This window comes from Mastigoproctus giganteus, chromosome 5 (assembly GCF_048544385.1).
Source record: "Mastigoproctus giganteus isolate SK-2022 chromosome 5, ASM4854438v1, whole genome shotgun sequence".
Taxonomy (NCBI): Eukaryota; Metazoa; Arthropoda; class Arachnida; order Uropygi; family Thelyphonidae; genus Mastigoproctus; species Mastigoproctus giganteus.
Genome location: NC_143579.1, coordinates 102006350 through 102028972, shown reverse-complemented (window position 1 = coordinate 102028972; position 22623 = coordinate 102006350). Strand labels below are relative to the sequence as shown.

The following is a 22623-nucleotide window of genomic DNA, read 5'->3' as shown; positions in this document are numbered from 1 at the left end:
CAACGATCGTCAGTATGGATTCCATTAGTGCCGATCCACTGGTGATATTCTAGCTTATGTTACCCATTTATGGACAAATTCAATGGAAAAGTTCAGTGACACACAAGCAGTTGCTCTTGAATCTCAAAGGCTTTTGATCATGTTTAGCATAAAGATCTTTCAAACAAGCTTCCATCTTATGGTTTGCCAACTGTTTTTTATAATTGGTTATCCAGTATTCTTTCAGATCGCTCACTAAGGGAGATGGTAGATGGCTCTCTGTCTTCTAACTTCTCCACTAATGCTGGTGTCCCCCCAAGGCTCAGTTCTTTTCCCCACTCTTTTCCTCCTGTATAATGACCATCTTCCATTGACCAGAAATCCTATTCATAGTTTTGCTGATGATAGCACATTGCATTCCACTTTCCAGTTTGAGAAACTGGAAAGTGCAATCAGCTTCAACTTCTCAAATATCTACTACCAATTCCTTAAATGCCGATCTCCATGTAATTCTCCAGTGGGGCAAAGACAACTTAGTTGATTTCAATTCTTCTAAAACACAGTCTTGTATTATTACTTTTTAGCATTAGAATTAGTATTAGTAGAGACATATGATGCAAGAAAGCATGCTTATGCAACATCAGCCAAAAAAAAAAAAAAAAAAAAACCGCTCCCATTTCACCCCTCCATTCGTTCCAAATACCTGTCTGCCTCAGCCTTAAATTTATTTAGGCTATCAACTTCCACAAGAAAAGATGGAATCTGTTCCACCAACCAACTACACGCTGGCACATCTATCCTACAACTGTCTTTCCTCAATTTCAATTATTATTATTATTATTAGCTATATGGTGCAAGGAAGCCAAGGGTTATGTTGCACCAGTGAAAAAAAAAAAAAAAAAAAATTCCCGAGTTACCGTAAGAGAGAGAGAGAAGTAGAAGAGAATCACCAAGAAAGAGAAGAATGATGATATCCAGCTCAGGACCCTGGGTGTGCCAAGCCAATTTCAGGTGATTATTTTGAGCAAGAGGAAGAATCCCATCAGCATTGAGTATGCTCAAACCATTCAAGGCTTTATACACCTCAGTCAGATTACCTTGCAGGTGCCTAGTCTCCAGACACTGTAGTCTGCAAAACTTAAGCCTTTCTTCATAAGAGCAACCCTTTGTTCCATTCACTAATCTTGTTGCCTTTCTCTGTACTTGTTCCAACAGCTCTACATCCCTCTTAAAATGAGGCCTCCAGACCTGTATGCAGTACTCAAGGTGTGGCCTGACCACTGCCTTACACAAGGGGATAATCACCTCCTTATCCCTGCTAGAAAAATTCCTGTCATTAACAAGACACCATGAGCTACTCTAGCAGACCTTCTGCACTGCTCAGAAAATTTCATATCTGTGTGCACAATTACCCCCAGGTCCTTTTTATTCTCTTCCACTGTCAGTGTAGTACCATAGAGTTGATACATTACTCTGGGGTTACTGCTTCCCATATGTAGTACTTTACATTTGTCAATGTTAAACTTCATTTGCCACCTCTCAGACTATCTGCGGAACTTTTCTAGATATTGTTGAAGCAGCAGCAGTGTACTGTCATTAGTGTCCTTAACAACCCTGCCAACCTGCATATTGTCTGCAAACCATCATCAATATCATTTATAAATACAGAAAACAACAAATGGACCCAACACTGTACCCTGAGGGACTCCACTAATACTATCAGTCCAGAGTGAGCAGTGACCACTGATTACCACTGTCTATCTTCTCCCACTCAACCATCCCTTTATCCATAGCAGCAATTTGCCTCCAATGCCACACTGCTCCATTTTTTATGCAGCAGTCTTCCATGTGCAACAGTATCAAAAGCCTTTCTAAGATTCAAATGTATTATATCAAAGTTATTCCCTGCATCCAGTTCCTTTGTGACCACATCATAGTATCCAATCAAATTGGTCAGGAAAGACATTCCCTTAACAAAACCATGCTGTGTCCGAGCTATAACTGAAGTCTTGTCTAGATGATCCTGCAGTGCTTCTTTAACCAGTGCCTCCATTAATTTTTCGGAAACAGAAGTTAAACTCACAGGTCTATAATTACTTGTGTCAACCTTTGATCCTCCTTTGTGAATTGGGGTCACATTTGCACATCTCCAGTCCATGGGTATCTCCCCTGAGTCCATGGAAGCTCTCATAATTATGGATAAGGGTTTGCTTACTTCCTTTGCTGCCTCCTTTAATATAACTGGATAGATCCCATCCACCCCGGGTGCCTTTTTTATGTTTATCTTCAACAATTTCTCCTCTACTTTCCTCTCAGTTATTACAAAATCATCTAGCTCAATGCCAGAGTTTAATTCACCACTGGCATTCCCCTCCCTGAATAACTCCTCATGTGTGAATGTAGATGCAAAATACTCATTTGGTTTGTTAGCCACCTGAGCAGGATCATCAACAGTTGAACCATCAATATCCAGTGGATCAATCTGATTCATCCCTTTCCTTCTAGAGTTTACATAAGTAAAGAACTCTTTGTTCTTTTTCTTTGCATCCTTTGCCAAAAATTTCTCATAATCTGCCTTTGCCTGCCTAATCTCCTTATGACTTGGTTACAGACCAGCTTATATCTATCATAGGCTTCCATGTCACCCATTAATTTATATGTATCCCATGCATTTTTCTTCTCTGCCATAGGTCTCATTAGTTCAACTGACATCCATTTACGCCTAAACCTTGAACAATATTTCTTAGTTGGTATGTAAAGCCTAGTAGCTTCCAAGATAAATTCTTTGAATGCCTCCCATTTTGAATTTGCTGTTGGTAACATCATCAGTTGGTCCCACCATGTAGAATTTAAATACTGTCTCAGACCACCGTAGTCGCCTTTACGAAATCAAAAACCCTTCCCTTTACCCTAAAGAGGTAACTACTGATGGTAGTTACCTCTTTGAGTAAATCCAACTTCAGCACACTGTGATCCTTGTTATCTGGTTGTTCCTTTATCTGCAGATTCTTAATGCATAAAGAATCACTACTGATAATCAGATCAAAAGTATTACTCCATCTAGTTGCCTCCCGAACATGCTGATGTAGAAAGCAATCATCCAATAAATCCACAAAATCCTTGCTAGTGTGTGAGTGACCAACCCACAAATTCCAGTCAGTATCTAGGAAATTAAAATCCCCCATTATAAGACTCTCTGATTTACTGGTCTATTCTATTTCCCTGTACAGTTTCTTATTATACTCATCAGAGTCATTAGGCCTATAACACATTCTACTCTCAATTTTGATCGCCCAGTGCTTATATCACACCAAACTGACTCAATGCTGCACTGTCCAGTGATGTCGACTGGCTTCACTTCCTTCATTTTATGTGTTTCTAAACTAATAGCATAACCCCTCCTCCCTTCCTATTCTGTTTATCCTACCTGTACACATTCTACTCCCCAAATTCCAGTTCTGCATTCCTTATATCTGTGTGACACCAAGTCTCTGATATACCAACAATATCTGTCTTTGATGTTCAGAGTAATAACTCAAATTCATCAAATTTATTTACCAAACTCCTAGCATTGGTGTATACACAAGTATACATGCACTTGTTCCTATTCTTAGCTACCCTAACACAGCCCATGTGTTTACTTGTACCGCAGTGACTCCCAACAGTCTCTGAAATACCCTGAATCTTGTTTTCCAGGCTGCTGCTCATTCCAATAGTAGCAATGCAGGAATCACTTTCGCCTCTGCCAGTGGCTACTGTTAATCTATTAGTCCTTGTATCCCCCTCCCTCAAGCTAGCACTTTTCTGACACACCTAACACTGCCTCGAAAGCATTGGCAAATATTTTTGCACCCTTTCTATTTAAATGTATCCCATCCCTGTAGAGGCAGTCTCTTGTTAACAAGTACAGACCAGGCTGAAAAAAATTCTACCCCTTGAGCCTCGCACAATCTTTCTAGGACTAAATTGATCAACAAGGCTCTCATCATATGCTCCCTCCTATCGTGTGTGAGCAGAATTGCAGACACTTTCAAATTCAACCCTAATTCTCAGCTTTTTTTCAACAGTGACATGTACTTGTTAAGTAATTAGTTATTTGGTTTTTTTTTTAGGAGCATTAGCAACTAAGGCCATATTGCTCCGGGATATGCGGTGGTCATTCCCTGACCTTTCCGCATCCTCCGTATTTGGTGGTGACGGGATCGAACCCCGGTCTAATCAAGAAGTGTGTGCTACGCACTGCTGCTCCTTCCCACCTGGCTACGGAGGCGCCTGTTAAGTAATTCCACCGGTCTCCTACTCTTAATATCGTTAGTGCCAATGTGTACAACAATATCACCTTTTGTGCCCTTAAAAGATGATATCCACTCTACAACGTCATCAACCTTTGCTCCTGGCAGACATACCCTAGTCCTGTTCCACCTTTTGTTTTATTACATACTATGTTCTCCATTTCCCTGACAATAGAGTCACCAACAACTACTAGTTCCTGTGGGACGAGCGCATTCTGCCTTGGGGGTTGCCGCTGTGTTGCATGATGATCAAGTGCAAGCTCTGGTGTTGATGTGGGCAGCTAAGAGCTTGATGGACCCGTTAATTTAGATCCTTCGAGGGCATCCACCCTGTCCTTCAAGCTCTCATATAGGCCCATAACAACGCTGAGTTTTTGCCTGATTTCCTAACACTCCTTACATTGCGCACACACAGAGACATTCCCCTTGGCAATATCATGTCCTGTACCTGAATGCAACACACAAACATCAAGCAAGCAGTGCATTTTAAAAGGCTGTGATTCAGAGGGCAACTGTTCCCCCTCAGTTCTCCCCTGAGCCACAGCACTCCCATTAGCTTGAGCCTTTTTCTTTGCTGCTCTGGTCTGAGTCATGATTTCGATTCAATTTCAATTTCAGTACAGAATTATAACCCTAAACTTATATCCCAATGTAGTTATAACACTATATATCTATATATTTTTTTTTCAGTATCGAGTATTATCTCTGAGTTTCGTTATATAACTTCTGTATCAAGTTATGTATTAATTAATAATGTTACATTTGTAAAATCTAAATTGTTATATGTATTTAGTTAAAGAGTACAATTTAATCGACAATGAAGTTTAACAAGATTAATAAATTTTACTGATTAATTGATAATGTTATATACTATACTATACTATACTATACTATACTATACTAAGCTAATGCTATCTAGTACAGGATATAACATTGCATTGTATAACAATGGCGGCAAGTTACGAATGGTAAATCTACGGATACTAAGTATTAATTAACTTCCAAAATCTCGCTGTCTCAATTCAGAATAAACCAAGGATCTTGACTAAGTCTAAAAGCTACTTATAGAAAATAATTTAATATAACAATTAGTCAATAAAGCAACTAATATCGATAAAAACTTACCGTTGGCTGGAGCTACAAAACTTATAAAACACGTGGATTTGATATCTTTACCGTTACTAAGTAATAACCTACAAAATCTTTATCTAAGTTAAAAATTAAACTAAGTTTTTAACTAGGCATATAAAGCTACTCTAGAAAATAAGTTGATATGAAAGTTAGCATTAGCATTAGTAGAGGCATTTGATGCAAGAAAGCAAGCTTATGCAGCATCAGCCAAAAAAAAAAAAACCCCACTTCCACTTCACCCCTCTGTTCGTTCAAAATACCTGTTCAGCTGAGCCTTAAACTTATTTAGGCTATCAACCTCCACCACAAGGGATGGGAGTCTGTTCCACCAACCAACCACCCGCTGGCTAAAGGCAAATTTCCGCACGTCTATCTTACATCTGTCTTTCCTCAATTTGAATTTATGCCCTCTCAGGTGATTTTTCTGAGCTAGAGGAAGAATCCCATCAGCATTGAGCATGCTTAAACCATTCAAGGCTTTATACACCTCTATCAGATCACCTCGCTGGTGCCTAGTCTCCAGACACTGTAATTTGCAAAACATAAGCCTTTCTTCGTAAGAGCACCCCTTTGTTCCATTCACTAATCTTGTTGCCCTTCTCTGTACTCGTAGTTAATAAAACAGAAAAAACTTCTGTATTTTCCGGAGCTGTAAAAACCTAATCTGCACAAGGCTACTCTCGTTCCCAATCTGAATCTCACAAAAAGGATTCTTCTGCTTCTATGCTTATCTTTGGTGACACTCCAATTTCTAGGTAAAATGATATATCTCTTTTGGGGATTACCTTGACTTCTAATCTTTCTATGGACAAGAAGATTGTAAATATTGCTTCCTCTGCATCTAAAAAAAACTTTGTTTTTTCTTTTGCTTTTGGCGTTACTTTTCTTCCAACAGCTGTTCACTCTGTACAAATCGCAAATCCACCCTACCATGGAATATTATTCCCACATCTGGGGCAGTGCCCCCAAAACTTTTCTCGGTCTTCTAAATTCCATTCAGAAGAGGGCAGTTAGGTTAATTAATGATTCATCTCTGTCTCACAGACTTACTTTCTACAGATACTTCCGTGGGCACTGTTCTTCTGAATTGGCTTCTATAATTCCCACTTTATCTTTCAAAACAGTTGGAACACGTGCTGTCACCAGCCAACCTCCATTTACTGTCCAACTTCAAACTCACAGAACCAACTTTTCATCTTCCTCATTTATTCATTCAACTGCTATTTTCTGGAACAACCTTCCTTCATACATATATCCTGAAAATTACAGTATACAAAAGTTCATCTGATATCAACAAATATCTTCTTTCGTCTTCTCAACCTCCAAACCATGTACGGTACTAAGTACTATAGGTTCTAATATCTCTCAGTTTGGGGTTTTCATTAAAAAAAAAAAAAAATTAATTAATGCCCAATAATCTTGAATATTTAATAATTACTGCTGCTTTTTCCTGTATATTTTGAATTATTAACCTTCAGCTGTCTGAGCTTAGGTATCAGTTGAATCAAGCTGCAAATAGTACTAAGAAATACAAATTTGAACTGTTCTATCTTATTAATTCAAACTGATATATTAATTTATTATGCTTTTCTTTTTTTTTTTTTTTTTAGTTTGATTAAAGATTATTAGCATGTGGTATCATTGGGTCTTTCCTTCACATTTCATTAAGTGTGAATAAGTATGCAAAATTTCCATTCCATCCCATCCCTCCACAGAATTTTAACAGTTATGTTTCTCAATTGCACAGTTCACTTTGAAAAAGACATAATTACAAACAATGAACAGTGACCAACATAATTTTTAGCTCCAATATCTCCAGTAAATTTTTATGTGTAGATTTCAAAAATAATTCTTGAAATTTTGCATCACATCACAATTTTTACACATACAGCCTTTTTTGTGTTTTCCCATAATACACATATGTTGTTGTTGTTTGGTTTTTAGGAGCATTAGCAACTAAGGCCATATTGCTCCGGGATATGCGGTGGTCATTCCCTGAATTTTCCGCATCCTCCGTATTTGGTGGTGACGGGCTCGAACCCCCGGTCTAATCAAGAAGCGTGTGCTACGCACTACTGCTCCTTCCCACCTGGCTACGGAGGCGCCTAATATACATATCTTAATGCAGTTTGGGGAAGTAGAAAGGAAACTGATATATTGTATTACCTACACATAATAATGTTTGTATGTGTTCAAGATGGCGGTAATGTTGGTGAGGTTTAATCTTGTCTGTCTGCTTTCCACCCGGGGCTGGCCTTAGGTCAATTAGAACCATTCGGGTCCCATGTGGAACAGAAAATTAAAATTAGACGAAAAAAAGAATAGATGAAAAAAAATAGAAATGAAGAGAAAAAGCAGAAGGAAAAAGTTTTTTTTGAAGTTTAGTTAAAAAATTGATTTTAAAAAGTATTTAAATCAAATGGGGCTCCTGTGAAACCCAAAACCATGGCTATTTTTAGATATGTTTAGAAAATATGATTAGCATTTTATCAATGAGTACAAAGGACGCAGATAAAAATAGTGTTTTTATTTAATATTATTATCTTTTTTTTTTTTTTTTTTTTTTTTTCAATTCATAACATGTGAAAAGTAAAGTCTGTATAATTTATAAAGGTGTGGAAATTTTGGTCATTATCTAGGGCTAATTATCTCAAGGCCAGTTTTCACACATCCCTTGAAATATCAAAAGTAATTAATTTTCATACATGTATACCCCACCTTGCATATGGGCCAGACATAAATAAGGTGGAGTATACATTAGGGCTTACAATACCAAGATTCTGGATCCCGGTCATTTTTTTTTTTTTTTTTTTTTCACGATTTGAAATACCGGTATTGATACAAAAATACCAGTTTTTCGGTATTAATTTAAAAAATAATTGTTTATGATTTATTCACATAAAGGTTATAAAATCAACAACAATAAATCATTAATATTATAGAATGTGCAAGAGAGGGAGTGTTATACACAATACAAATGCAATGGAAATCTGAAAACATCATAAACTAAGACATAAAATCTTACAAATATATTTCTCTTAGTAGGTATAGTGTGTGTGTGTGTGAGGAAGTAAAGCACTTAAGGAATAACGAAAACAACATTATGGATATATTTCCATTAGTGGGAGTAGGCCTGGTAGGGCAATTAAGGAATATGGTAAACAATGGCAATGCAGGTTCGGAAGGGATAATATTATAAGCTTCTGAACAATAGTTTAATTCCTCTATTACACCGCTACTTCAGGATGCGACACTTAGTGCATTAAGCGTGTCGGCATGGAGCAGTTCAAATGTATTGTCAGCAGGTGATCTAGAGGTGAAAGATGAAAGAGTTTCGTCATGTGGGAAAAAATGTTTTTCCCGCACAACAGTTCTCTCAACAAAAACATTCTGCTTTTTCCCCCAAAGGAAGAAGAGTGAGTTTAAAGAATAACACCGTGATTGGGTCAGGTTTAAATTAGATAGTTTAAATTAATTTGTTGCGATGATACGTAAATGAAAAGGAAATAAATAAGGTTCTCGCGCCAAAAGAGTGGGTTGTGGTGGTTGTTTTGTTTGGAGGGGTTGCAGACTTGTGGTGGTAGTTCTGGGAGTGTCCCTCTGTGTAGTGAAGAGTTCCACTTGGCATGTTCCTGTGCTAGAAGTTAATCTGGAAGCTGAGTAACAAGCCAGTCAGGTAGTGCCCTTGCTTCTACTACTGCTGTGATAATTTCCTTCAGTATTAACAGAGAACTGTTCCCAAAATCCTGGAATAAGACAGTACTGAAAGAGCTATACGGCAGAATTCAACTAAGAAGAAAGACTTCACTGCACTCTGTGGAAGGAATCGGCACAAAGGAATCCCACCATGAGTGTCCCACTGTGTAGTGAAGAGTTCCACTGGGCATGTTCCTGTGCTAGAAGTTAATCCGGAAGCTGAGTAACAAGCCGGTCAGATAGTGCCCTTGCTTCTACTACTGCTGTGATAATTTCCTTCAGTATTAACAGAGAACTGTTCCCGAAATCCTGGAATAAGACAATAACTGTTCCCGAAATCCTGGACAGTACTGAAAGAGCTATACGGCAGAATTCAACTAAGAAGAAATACTTCATCGCACTCCGTGGAAAGAATCGGCACAAAGGAATCCCACCATGAAAGAGAAGGAAGGTAAGTCCTCTGAACTGTGTTATATTGAAAAGGATGCTTAGATAAAACTGTAATTATTTTAAAGTAAGGATGAAGTTGAAGAAATTACAAGAAATTTACAGAGATGTTTAGTATTCAGTTGGTTTATTGGTTGAAGTTGTAAAGAAAATTGATATTGCTAAATTGAGAGAGATTGCATGGAATTGTTAGCATTAAGTTAGCGACTTATGGATTGCTGTTGTGAAGAGAATTGATATTAGTGATTAAGAGAAATATGAGGAAGTGATTAGTTTAGTGGTTGAAGCTGTAGAGAGAGTTGAGATTGTTAATTGAGAGAAATTTTATGGAAATGATAGTATGTATTAACAGATCTGCAATAACCTCTGTCTCTCAATAGCATCATAGGCAAAGAATCAAATCTCTCTGAATTCTTTTTCTATTTAAAACAAATTCAAATGTATAACTACTGTACAAGCAGTTCTTATATTTAAATTGAATTGATTTGGGAGGCCTAAGTTACCCTTGCACCAGAAAACACCACAACAACAACAACAACAACCTAGAGAGTTACCAATAGGTTTGGTCTGGTGGACTATCTAGTGGATGGCTTGCGAACACCGTTTTAGAGCTGTACCCTTGAAATGTAAGGAAGATTGAATCTCGTCATGATGTCCATCATAACCTCAAAAGACATCAATCGTACTTCATGATGGAAGAGAAGCGAGGGGGGATGCCAGAGCTTTGCTCTGGAGACTAAACATGGATTCCGCCACTTCAAGCCTCCAATAAGCAAAGTGGTGGTATTGCATCTGTTTTTTAGTGTCATCCACCACCTTTGCATCTGTTAAATTGGGATGTGCTTGCCTTAGGTGGCAGAAATCACTTCCTCTTTTATACAGAGCCTTAAAAAAATTCGTCACTAATCTGTTTTATATGCAATGTCAGAAGAAAATCCTTTTTTTGGTTCAACCAGTGGAATGTATTTTATATTACTTTTCTCCCTGGTAAAAATTCCTGCCTCTTTTCCCACTATTGCACATGTGTGTTTTTCTTGTGCCACCATTCCGCAAACATAGAAAACAACAGTATTTTGTGACACCTCCCTATCGACCAGTGAACTTAAGATCATCACAAACATTCAAAGCAAAAGTTATATTACTTTATTTCACTCAGGATCTTGAATATACATTCTCATATGTTTATTTTAAGCAAACACACATGTAATAGAGGAACTGATGAAAATGTATTTCCATTGTGCAGAAAAACTGCTTTTAAACTTAATTTTTAGGCATCAGTAAACATATACCATTCATTAGGATTGTGTTCAATGCCCAGTTTGTTCATAAGATCACTAATATCTTTACAGAAAAACAGTCTTTTACCATGACAAAATATTTTGAACACACGCTGCGACGTTTTTGATAAACTGTAATTTTAGTTCCTCTGTCTTAACCTAGAACCAAGTGTCAGTGAAATTATTCATATATAGGTATGGAATCCTTTATCCCACACCCCACATTAAAATCTCGTCCTTAATCTAAACCTTGGTTTTCCAATAAAGGTGCTAAGGCTGTTCTATGGTATAAATGTTGCATATTGCAATGTTCGTATCATAGAACATGGCTGAAAATGAACTTGGAGCTTTCTTCCAAATTTCCAAGTTTATTTTCTGCCTACACCAAAGGCCGCAACAATTGTAAAACAGTTATCAATCAGTCCAAACTAAATTTCAAACGTGCTAAGAGTAGAGAACTTGCTTCTTTTCCAAATGGTAGTCGAGTATTCTGGTCTCTTGCCAAAGCTATTTTTCGCAACTTTTTCCCATCTCTATTCCTACCTCTTTCAAAACCGAATGGTTCTATTGCCACTTCAGCGAAAGATAACGATGACTTGCTAGCATCCTACTTTTCTTCTGACTTTTGTATCAATGATCTTGGTAAACCCCCTGTGATTTTCTGTCAAAATGATATCGGAAGAATTTTGAACGGTTTTGATGCCAAGAAAGTGCACGGTCCTGATGATATTTCTCCACTCGTTCTCAAAACCTTGCTTGTAAGCTTTATCCTGTTCTGTGTCCCCTTTTTTCACTTTCTTATTCCACGGGTGATTTCCCTCCCTACTTGGAAACTTGCTCATACCCAGCCAGTTCCTAAAAAAGGATGACAAACCCTACCATCCACTTGTTGTAATTGCAATTACAGTCAGTCCTCGTATAGCACAATAGTTGTGTTCCTAGAAACCCTCGTGCAATGCAAAATCGTACAATATAAACAACAGGCCCTATGGGGAAAATAGGGTTAGGTGCCGACCACCCAAGATTGAACACACATTTGTAACCAAAACATTACCAAACACAATAAATAATCGTAATAAAATACTTACATATTTTATTACGACTATTATGTAATAAAATATTGCTAATGCTTTTGCTTCTATCATAAGCAAACTTGTTCTTTGTTTGATTTTCTATCCAAACAGATGACAGCCGTTCCATCTCTTCCAATTCTTTGTATCTTGATCTAATGGATTTTAATTACACTTTGAGTTGTTCCTGCTATGAAAGTTGTTTTTATTTTCTCTGCATTCCTTCTAATTCTTGGTGTTGCCTCATTTAGGCCTGTAGCATGTGCAATATCACATGGTCTTTCATTTTTCTCAAAGCATTTTGCAATTTCATATTTTTTTCTCTATCGACAGAGGCAGACTGGCGATAAGCCTTAGAGGGGGAAACCCCGGTGGGCTGAAGACCAGTGTGATTTTGGCATAAATGCTAGTATGAAGCCACTACAAATTTTCCTGGGTAAGAATTTTTTTATCCAGTCCGCCTCGGTTTATTGATATTGCTTTTCTTTTTCTCTCTGAATCTGTAGTATCTTCACCAGGATGCTTCCTTTTTACTCATTTTTAAGGAATAAAGCACAACTACAAAATGAGGAGGCACGTTTGATACACATAAACAAAGCTGCGCATGTGTAGCAACTGAATAAACAACACCATAACATTATTATGGTGAAATGTGTTTCCCCTTCACTGATATAAAAAACATAAATATATTTTCTGAATCTTCTTTTCATTCCTATCGTGTTGTGTTCAGTTGGGGTGATTCCGTATTCGACCGCAATTTCTTGTAAACACAAAAGCGAATCGTGCATAAGCGAATTCGGTTCATGTTATGTATGATATCGTTTCCCCTATTTATAAATTGTGTATGATAAAATTTGTGTAGTGTTATACGAGGACTGACTGTACTTCACTCTTTCTGAAGTAATGGAGAAATCTATTAATCCTCTCTCTCTCTCTCTCTCTCTTTCTCTCTCTCTCTCTTTCTCTTTCTCTCTCTCTCTCCCCTCACTGTGGGAGATGATATATGGCTGTCTTCTAACTTCACTAATGCTGGTGTTCCCCAAGGTTCAGTTCCTTGACTGAGCCAAAGAACTGAACCTTGGGAAACACCAGCATTAGTGAAGTTAGAAGACAGCCATATATCATTACCCACAACAGAAATCCTACCAATAGTTTTGCTGATGATGGCACATTGCATTCCATCCCTTCCAGTTTGAGAAACCTTGCGCTGCTCAAACAGTTTCAATTCCTCAAATTCTGATCTCCAGGGTGGCAAAGATAACTTAGTTGATTTCAATCCTTCCAAAAGTCAATCCTGTCTTATATTTCACAAAAAGGATTCTTCTGCTCCTATGCTTATATTCGATGGCATTCAGATTTCTGGACAAAATCACATATCTCTATTAATGGTTACTCACTGACTTCTATTCTCTCTTGGCATAAGCACATCACAAATTTTGTTTCTACTGCATCTAAAAAACTGGGCTTTCTCTTTCGCTCTTGGTATTATTCTTCCAAACAGCTGTTCACTCTGTAGAAGTCGCAGATCCGCCATAACATCAAATATTGTTCCTTTGTCTGGGGCAGTGCCCCAAACATCTCTCCGACTTATCGATTCCATTCAAAAGAGGGCAGTTAGGTTACTTATTGACGGATTTCTAATGAAGTCTCTCTACCTTCTGTCTCATAAATATTCTGTTTCTGCTGCATGCCTTTTCTATAGATACTTCCATGGGCACTGTTCTTCTGAATTGGCTTTTATAATTCCTGCTCTCTCTTCCAAACCAGTCCAAACGTATGCTGCAACCAGTCGGTATCCTTTTACTGCCAAACTTCAACTTGCAGAACTAACTTTTCTTCTTCTTGATTTATTCTTTCAACTTCTGTTTTTTGGAACAACCTCCCTTCATACATATTTCCAAAAAATTAAAATCTACAGAATTTAATGTCAACAATATTTTTTTTCATGTTCTCAACCTTCAACCCATGCATGATTTTAAATATTATAGTGACAAATACCTCTTGTGCTTGTGATTTTCATTAAAAAAAAAAATACCCTCAAAGATGATGTATTTGGAACAAAGCTATAGGATACTGAAGTAGTAGCTTGGCAATTGTTTAAAGCAGTTGTGCATAGATTTCTTAGAAGGAAAGAAAATAATTGTGAATCTCTGGTGTCAGCTTTTCTGTAATATCATAAACATATGGGCTGCTGAATTTTCTATATTAATTTTTTTCATACCAATCTCAGTTTTTTTTTTTTTTTTTTTTTTTTCCTTCAAAATTTGAGAGGTAAGTTATAACTAAATGGATGCTTTCATCAGATATATCAATGATGGAAAAGCAGTACCAAGGTCACTGAGACATTGCCATGATGGGAAATTAGAGCTAGTTTCTTTAGAAGGAAAGCAAAATGGACTATAAAAAAAAAAAAATTGAGTGGAAAATATTTCTAAGGAATATATGTAGTAAATATGAAGATATGTAGTAAATCGAATGTTTAATTAAAGTATTTTAAAATGAATAAAACTCATTTTTAAGATAGCATATGTATTACTGTATGAGATTTGAAATTGACTGTTCTTCATCAAGGAGGATGTCTTTGTGTGTGCTAGGTGCAGAGACTGTGAAGAAATTAGGGGCCAACTCAATGTTCTGGTGGCTATCTATGAGAGTTTGAGGTGTAGCGTAGATGCCCTCAAGGAAATTAATATGAAGGGCTCATCAAGCTCTCAGCTGCCCAACTCAATGCCAGAGCTCACTCCTGTGCATCGGGCAACACAGTGGCAATCTCCAAGGCAGAATGCACTGGTCCCACAGGAGCTAGTTATTGTCAGTGACTCTGTTGTCAGGGAGACGGGGAATATATTATGCAAAAAGACCAGTGACGTAGAGCAGATATCTTTTAAGGGCACAAAAGGTGATATTGCTGTACACATTGGCACTAATGACCTTAAAGGTAAGAGATGTGCAGATTTACTTAACAAGTAAAGGTCAATGTTGAAAGAAAGTTGTGAGCTAGGGTTAAATTTGAAAGTGTCTGCAATTCTGCCTAGATACGATAGGAGGGAGTATATGACAAGTGCCTTGTCAACCAATTCGGCCCTGGAGAAATTGTGCAAGACTCATGGGGATAGATTTTTTTTCAGTGTGATCTGTGTTTGCTAACAGGAGAGACTGCTTCTACAGGGAGGGGATACACTTAAATAGAAAGGGTGCAAGAATATTTGCTGATGCTAGGTGTTAGGTGGGTCAGAAAACTGCTAGCTTGGTTGAGGAGATTAACAGTAACCACAGGGAGAGGCAAAAGTGATTCTTGCACTGCTTCTATGGTAATGAGCCAGCAGCCTAGAGAGCAAGTTGCTGGGGATTTCAGGAGCTGCTGGGAGTCATCATGGAACAAGTAAATAGATGGGCTGTGTTAGGGTAACTAAGAGTAAGAACAGGTGCACGTATACTTACATGTACACCAATGCTAGAAGTATAGTAAATAAATTTGATGAATTTGAAGTGCTGATGCAGACATCAAAGGCAAGTGTTGTTGGGATATCAGAGACATGGTGTCACACAGATACAAGCAGTGCAAAATTGGAATTTGGGGAGTACAATGTATACAGAGAGGATAGACAGGGTTTGAAGGGAAGAGGGGTTATGCTGTTAGTTAAAAAACACAAAATCTAAGGAGTTGCATCAAATTGACATGGGGAGACAGTGCAATGTTGAGTCAGTTTGGTGTGACATAAACACTGGGAAAGGGAAAATGAGAGTAGGAGTGTGTTATAAGTCTAATGACTCTGATGAGTACAATGAACAGTTGTGTATAGAAATAGAGTGGGGCAGTAAATCAGAATGTCTTATAATGGGGGATTTTAACTTACCAGATATAGACCGGAACTTGTGGGTGGTCACTTGCACACTATCAGGGCTTTTGTGGAATTATTGGAGGATTGTTTTCTACACCAGCATGTTCGAGGAGCAACCAGAAGGAGTAATACTCTTGATCTGATTATCAGCAGTGATGATTCATTCATTAGGAATTTGCAGATAAAGGAACCAGTAGGTGATCAGTCTACTGATGTTTGATTTACTTAAAGATGAATTTACCATCAAGGGTAAACAGAAGGGTTTTTTTTTTTTCGTAAAGGTGACTACAGTGGTCTCAGACAGCTTTTAAATTCTATACAGTGGGATCAACTAATAATGTTAAAAACAGTAAATTCTAAATGGGAAGCCTTCAAGGAATTAATCTTGGAAGCTACTAGACTTGTCATATCAACTAAGAAATACTGTTAATGATTTAGACCTAAATGGATGTCGGATGAACTAATGAGGCTCATGGCAGAGAAGAAAAATGCGTGGGATCAATATAAATTATCTGGTGACACAGATGCCTATATAAGACAGATATAAGCTACTCTGTAATCAAGTCACAAAGGAAATTAAGCAAGTGGAGGCCGATTACAAGAAATCCTTGGCAAAGGATGCAAAGAAAAACAACAAAGACTTCTTTACCTCTGTATACTCTAGAAGGAAGAGGACGAATTAGATTGTTCCACTTGATTGTTGGTGGTTCAACTGCTGATGATCCTGCTCAGGTAGCTGACAAACTGAATGAGTACTTTGCATCTACCATTCACACATGAGGAACTCTGTAATGAAAGGGAGGAAAGAAGTTTACTAAACTCTATCAGGGAGCTAAATGATTTTGTAATAACGGAGAGCAAAGTGGAGGGAAAATTGTTGAAGTTAAACATAAAAAAAGGCACCTAGGGCAGATGGAAATTATTCAGTTACACTGAAGGAGGCAGCATGGAAAGTAAGCAAACCCTTAGCCTTAATTATGAGAGCATTCTTAGATTCAGGCAGAGGTCTCCATGGACTGGAGATGTGCAAATGTATCCCCAATTCACAAAGGGGGTTCAAAAAGTGACACAAATAATTCTATACCTATTAGTTTAACTTTTATTCTTGGGAAAATAGTGGAGTTACTGGTTAAAGTTGTTGTTTGGTTTTTAGGAGCATTAGCAACTAAGGCCATATTGCTCCGGGATATGCGGTGGTCATTTCCTGACCTTTCCGCATCCTCCGTATTTGATGGTGACAGGCACTGGTTAAAGAAGTGATGCAAGATCACCTAGACAAGACTGCAGTAACAGTTCAGACACAGCATGGATTTGTTAAAGGGAAGGCTTGTCTCACCAATTTGATTGGATACTATGATGTAAAAATTAATTTTGTTATCATATAGTTGGATTTCAGGAAAGCTTTTGATACTGTTGCACATGGAAGACTGTTGTGCAAATTGGAGCAGTATGGTATTAAGGGCAAGTTGCTGCAATGGAGAAAGGGATGGTTGAGTGGGAGATGGCAGAGAGTGGTAATAAATGGATACTGCTTTAGGTGGACTAATGTTATTAATGGAGTCCTCCAGGGTTCAGTTTCTGGGCCCATTGTTGTTTTGTGTATTTATCAATGATATTGATGAAGGTATATCAGGCTTAATGTCCACGTTTGCAGTGATACAAAGGTTGTTAATGATAGTAAAGTCAGTATGCTACTGCAACAGGATCTAGAAAAGTTAGACAGGTGGGTTGAGGACAGCTGAAGTTTAACATTGATAAATGCAAAGTACCGCATATGGGTAGCAGTAACCCAAGAGAAACTTACCAACTGTGTGGTACTGCACTTGTTGAGGTGGTGAATGAAAAAGACCTGGGGATAATTGTTCAGTCAGACGTGAAGTTCTCTGAGCAGTGCAGACAGGCTGCCAGAGCAGGTCATGGAGTTTTGTCAGTAATATATAGGAATTTTTCTTTCAGAGACAAGGTGATGATATTCCTTTGTATAAGCCAATGGTCAGGCCACACCTTGAATACTGCATGCAGGTCTGGAAGCCTCATTTTAGGAAGGATGTAGAGTTGCTAGAACAAGTACAGAGAAGGGCAACAAGATTGGTGAGAGGAACAGAGGGGTGCTCTTACCAAGAGAGGCTTAATATCTGCAAGTTGCAGTATCTGGAGACTAGGCACCTGCGAGGCAATCTGATTGAGGTGTAGAAGGCCTTGAATGGTTTGAACAGGCTCAATGCTGTTGGGATACTTCCTCTTGCTAAAATTTAGAAACTGAGGAGGCACAGATTCAAATTTAGGAAAGATACTTGTAGAATAGATATGCGGGTAGTTGATTGCTGGAACAGACTTCCATCTGTTGTTGTGGAAATTGATAGCTTAAATAAATTTAAGGCTGAAGTAGACAAACATTTGGAGTGACCGAATGGTTGAAATGGAATTTTTTTTTTTTTTTTTGGCTGATCCTCTATAAGCTTGCTTTTTTGCATCATATGCCTCAACTAATGCTAATGCTAAGTTACTAAAATTCCAGTTTATCTTTCAGTGGAGACATGTTAGAAACATGATTTTACCGTTTTTTGAATCAGTCGATCAATTTCCTTTAGAAACAGCAACTTTTGCTCTGGATGTGTTTTTTTTTTTTGTTGTTGTTATTGTTGATCAGCATACTTAGCAGTTTGTGGTCAGTATTCTTCTACAGAGGGTTCTCTTGGAGTGAAGTGCCCAGACTATGCTAGGGAGATTATATATACTTTTTATGGGATCACCTAACTCTGTCCAAACTGAAGTCCAGTATGGCATATTAGTTGCCACAATAAAGAGCCACCTACCACTCATTTGTAGATGTTGGGGTTTGATTTTCATTAGGTTCAGTTCCCATTTTGTAATGTCTTCAGGAGAGTATTCTCCCCACTATAAATGGACCATGAATATGGACAATTGCATATCTGGATATGAGAAATAAGTACCACTGCTGTTAAATAATAATTTGAATTTGTCGCACCTCAAGAAAACTTTAGAAATTCCTTCAGTCTCATGGAATGCATACTCAGACTTCTTCAAATGTGTGAGAAGTAGCAAACTAATCATACTCACAAAATACTAAACATTGACTTCTGATGTACAAAAGTGGAAACAGAAAGACAGGTCAAGTTGTAATGTTTTCCTGCACTCTAGTAAAATAGAGAATTCTCCAATTAGAGTGATAAAGTGGGGGAGGTAATGTCCAGGTGATTTGAAGTCCTGGTTTAACAAAGAAATTTACCTCAAATGGGGTACCTGAATTTAGGTTTTACATCTGTGTTCATACATTTATACCATAGCTTATAAATTCATGATTAGGTCTTGATAGTACATACCAAACAGTATCATTAGCAGTTGCAAATTAACAGGGACATATATGGGAAAAGTTATGTTATTGATATAAGGAGATTCTATGTGACACTCATTATCACATAGAATCTCCCTGTACTTCAGGTTATTAAACTGATATTACGATAATGCTGATTGTAGTAAAGTTGTCATTATATACAGTGACATTATTGTAATCATATCATTCTATATTGACTAAAATTTGATCAATTTTTATCATAGTTTTATTTTTTCTCATAGGCATGAAAAACTACAACTATGATGAATGACTTTTGACGTTTTCTCATGTTTACTATAAAAAAAGAAATGTAACAATGGGTCAGTATCTTTTTATAAATTTATATCTTTCTACTTCCCTTTAAGAACTTCTTAAGTTTTTTCTATTTTTTAAAATCACACTAAGATGTAACGTTTTTTGAATCACATTAGGTCTTTACTTTACTGCAGGGATAATTAAGGTTCAAACAAACAGTTTGATAATAATAGCCATTTCTTTTTTTATAATAAGGCATATTTACCTGTATCAGTATATTATATACCATTTTTTTTCTAAATAAATTCTGCTTTATGCCTTATTATTGTGAGCTATTTGGAAACATTAAATTATGTGTTATCAATGATTATGATTATTTTCTATTTTTATATTAGGCTGGAGAGTTATTACTGTTAGAAAAATGCTTGAGGTAAGAAAAAACTTATTGAAACTTGGAGTAATTGTTGATTTAATAAAAAATAGTACAGTCTGGCTTAGCTCCTTTCCCACCTGGCCTCAAAATGAACATGATATTTAACAGAATTTGCATAGTTAATAAAAAATATTATTTTCAAATAATTGCTTTGGTGATATACAGTATACTGAGAGGTTTTTTTTTTTTTTTTTTTTTGGAAGACTACTTAGCATCTTCAAACTATGCTAAAATGTTGACAAGCAATGTACATGGCTCATTGGTTGTTAGCATTTTTTTGTGATCATCTCGAATGGTCAGCACAATTACAGGTACAGCACATTACATTCGTGGTACTTGATGGTTTTATGAAATGTTACACTGCTTGGCAAGCATTTTATTACCTTATACCCATTTTCCTAAATCAACTGAATGTAAGATTTTCATTAACATAAGTTAGAGAAAATAAGAAATGAGAGTTCCTCTATCAAGGAACTAAATAGCCAACTGCAATCCTTTGAAAACATGCCTTTGTCTTGGTTAAGAATGTTTGTAAAGACTTACTTTTTCTAGTTAGGTTAGGAAACTAGAGATAAGTTAATAAAATATTTATTTTTCAACCAGAAGAAGAAGAATTGCTTATTTGGTAGTAAAACTAGTCCACTGAAACAGTCCAGTGCCATTGATTGCAATTTTTCCATGCATTCAGTTTCGGTGCCTCCGTAGCCAGTTGGGCAGGAGCAGCAGTGCGTAGCACATGCTTCTTGATTAGACCGGGGTTCGAGCCCGTGTCCACCAAATACGGAGGATGCGGAAAGGTTAGGAAATGACCACCGCATATCCCCGGAGCAATATGGCCTTAGTTGCTAATGCTCCTAAAAAAAAAAAAAAAAAAAAAAAAAAGCATTCAGTTTCACTGTTAATGGAACTATATGCAAAAATGGTGATTTATGTGCTATTGTCTCTGAGCATAATCCTCAAAAACTTTGCTATATATTTGAGAAGTAGTGTGTGGTAAGTTGTCTGGTTGGGATAGAATTGGATGGGGTGGGGAGCAAATACATCTTATCATTATTATTATTATTTACAAAACCAGAACATTTAGGGGTCCCTGAGGCTTGTCACATATTCTTCCAACGATACAGCTGGGGCTTGTCACTTGGGAATCTAAACACTAATGGAGCTGATGTTCAGGTCTCACTTCTGGGTTATTAAGTGCATCAAATTTCAGTGAAATCCAGTCGTTCAGTGACAACCATATCCTTTGCTTGCACTTCTGATGGTGGGACCATTAGTAACCCTGGGTATATCTTTCCACATGTGCAAGGTCTGAAACACTGCACCTAATATACTGCAAGTGACCACCGAGTCGTGAACCAATGTAAGCAGGGATTGAGGTGTGGTGTTCACGTACAGGAATGTCAGTTTTCTGTGTTACCAGGCAATACTAGGTGGTAGATGCTCATTGTCTGGTGCAGTATCCTCAATTTGGTTATTGGAAGCTTGAAGGGCAAAACCCATGTTTAGTCTCCAGAATAATGCTGCAGTAACCCCTATTTCTTCTGTCATGCAGTGAGTATGGTGACCATACGCCCCTTGTTATAAAGGACAGTCTTTTGTTTCAGGAAGCTATCCTTTAGATTTATTTATTTTTCAAAAACCTACTTTTGTCTTTTATTTTTGTTTAGTCATTTAACTTTCATTGTGTGTGAGGCGCCTTCGTAGCCTGGTGGGAAGGAGCAGCAGTGCGTAGTACACGCTTCTTGATTAGACCGGGGTTCGAGCCCGTCACCACCAAATACGGAGGATGCGGAAAGGTCTAAGTGATGACCACCGCATATTCCCGGAGCAATATGGCCTTAGTTGCTAATGCTCCAAATAACAAACAAACAAACAACTTTCATTGTATAAATGGAACCACTTAATACACAGTCGATTGCGTGAAATCCTTTTCTAATACTCCTTTTTCTAACGTCATGGCTCACTTAAAATGCATTAGTGTTTTATAGTATTAGGTGAGTGCATACCCAAAGCAGCGAGTATGCTTCACACGGAAAAGGCTTGCACAATGTACCGGTATCGTTAATTTCGCACTAGTTATCTCCTGCTGAAAATATCTATTTCACTTTTGCTATTTCAAAATAGTACATACAAGGCTTAAACAATTATGATTTGGGATAATAGTGCTGCTGATGTATAAATAGGTTCTTTTATAATGTGATACTCTTATCATGAATTTGATTAAATTAATTTTGATTTTTTTTAGCCCCATGGCACCTAAAAGAAAATGTTTTCAACGAAAAGTTGCAGGAAGAGTTTCCTGTTATTAAAAAAGCTAGTACAGAAAGCGATGTCAGGTGTGAGAAATGTTCCGCTAATTTTAGTATTGGAAATACTAAAATTAGCTGAACATAAAGCAGCAGTTGCATAGCATTTGCAGACAACAAAACGCAAAGAAGCAGATGTTAGGGCTTCATCAAGTAAACTGATGACAAAGTGAAGCACTTGGCCCTTAAAGAAGCAACTTGGTATTATCACTCAGTGCAACATAACCATTCATTTCGTTCAAATGACTGCACTTCAGAATTAATCAAAAAGTGTTTTGATGAAAAGTATTCTTGTAGTAGGACAAAATGGAAGTTATTGTTTGAAATGTTTTCAGACCATACTGTGTTACTTTAGTCAAAGCTGATTTATCTAAAGTAAATTATGTTACCATTTATTCAGAGATTTATTCATTTGTTCTAATCATGGTAATATAAAGTTGTGCTTGATTCTTTAAGGTATTTTTTACCAAATCAAGGTGTTAAGGCTTGTGTGTAAAGCAACTATCAGGTGAAAATTCTGACATAATAACATAATTAAAA

The 22623-nt window shown here is 37.3% G+C and overlaps 1 protein-coding gene across 4 annotated transcripts in view; it reads left to right on the top strand.

Annotated features, from left to right (window-relative positions):
• MFS18 (major facilitator superfamily transporter 18) overlaps positions 1-22623 on the top strand; it is a 299997-nt gene that overhangs the window by 216923 nt on the left and 60451 nt on the right. For all 4 annotated transcript variants that reach the window (XM_090373372.1, XM_090373373.1, XM_090373374.1 and 1 more), the window contains one exon: positions 19740-19774. In XM_090373372.1, coding sequence (XP_090229498.1) covers positions 19740-19774 — 35 coding nt within the window. The remainder of the gene's footprint in view (positions 1-19739; positions 19775-22623) is intronic.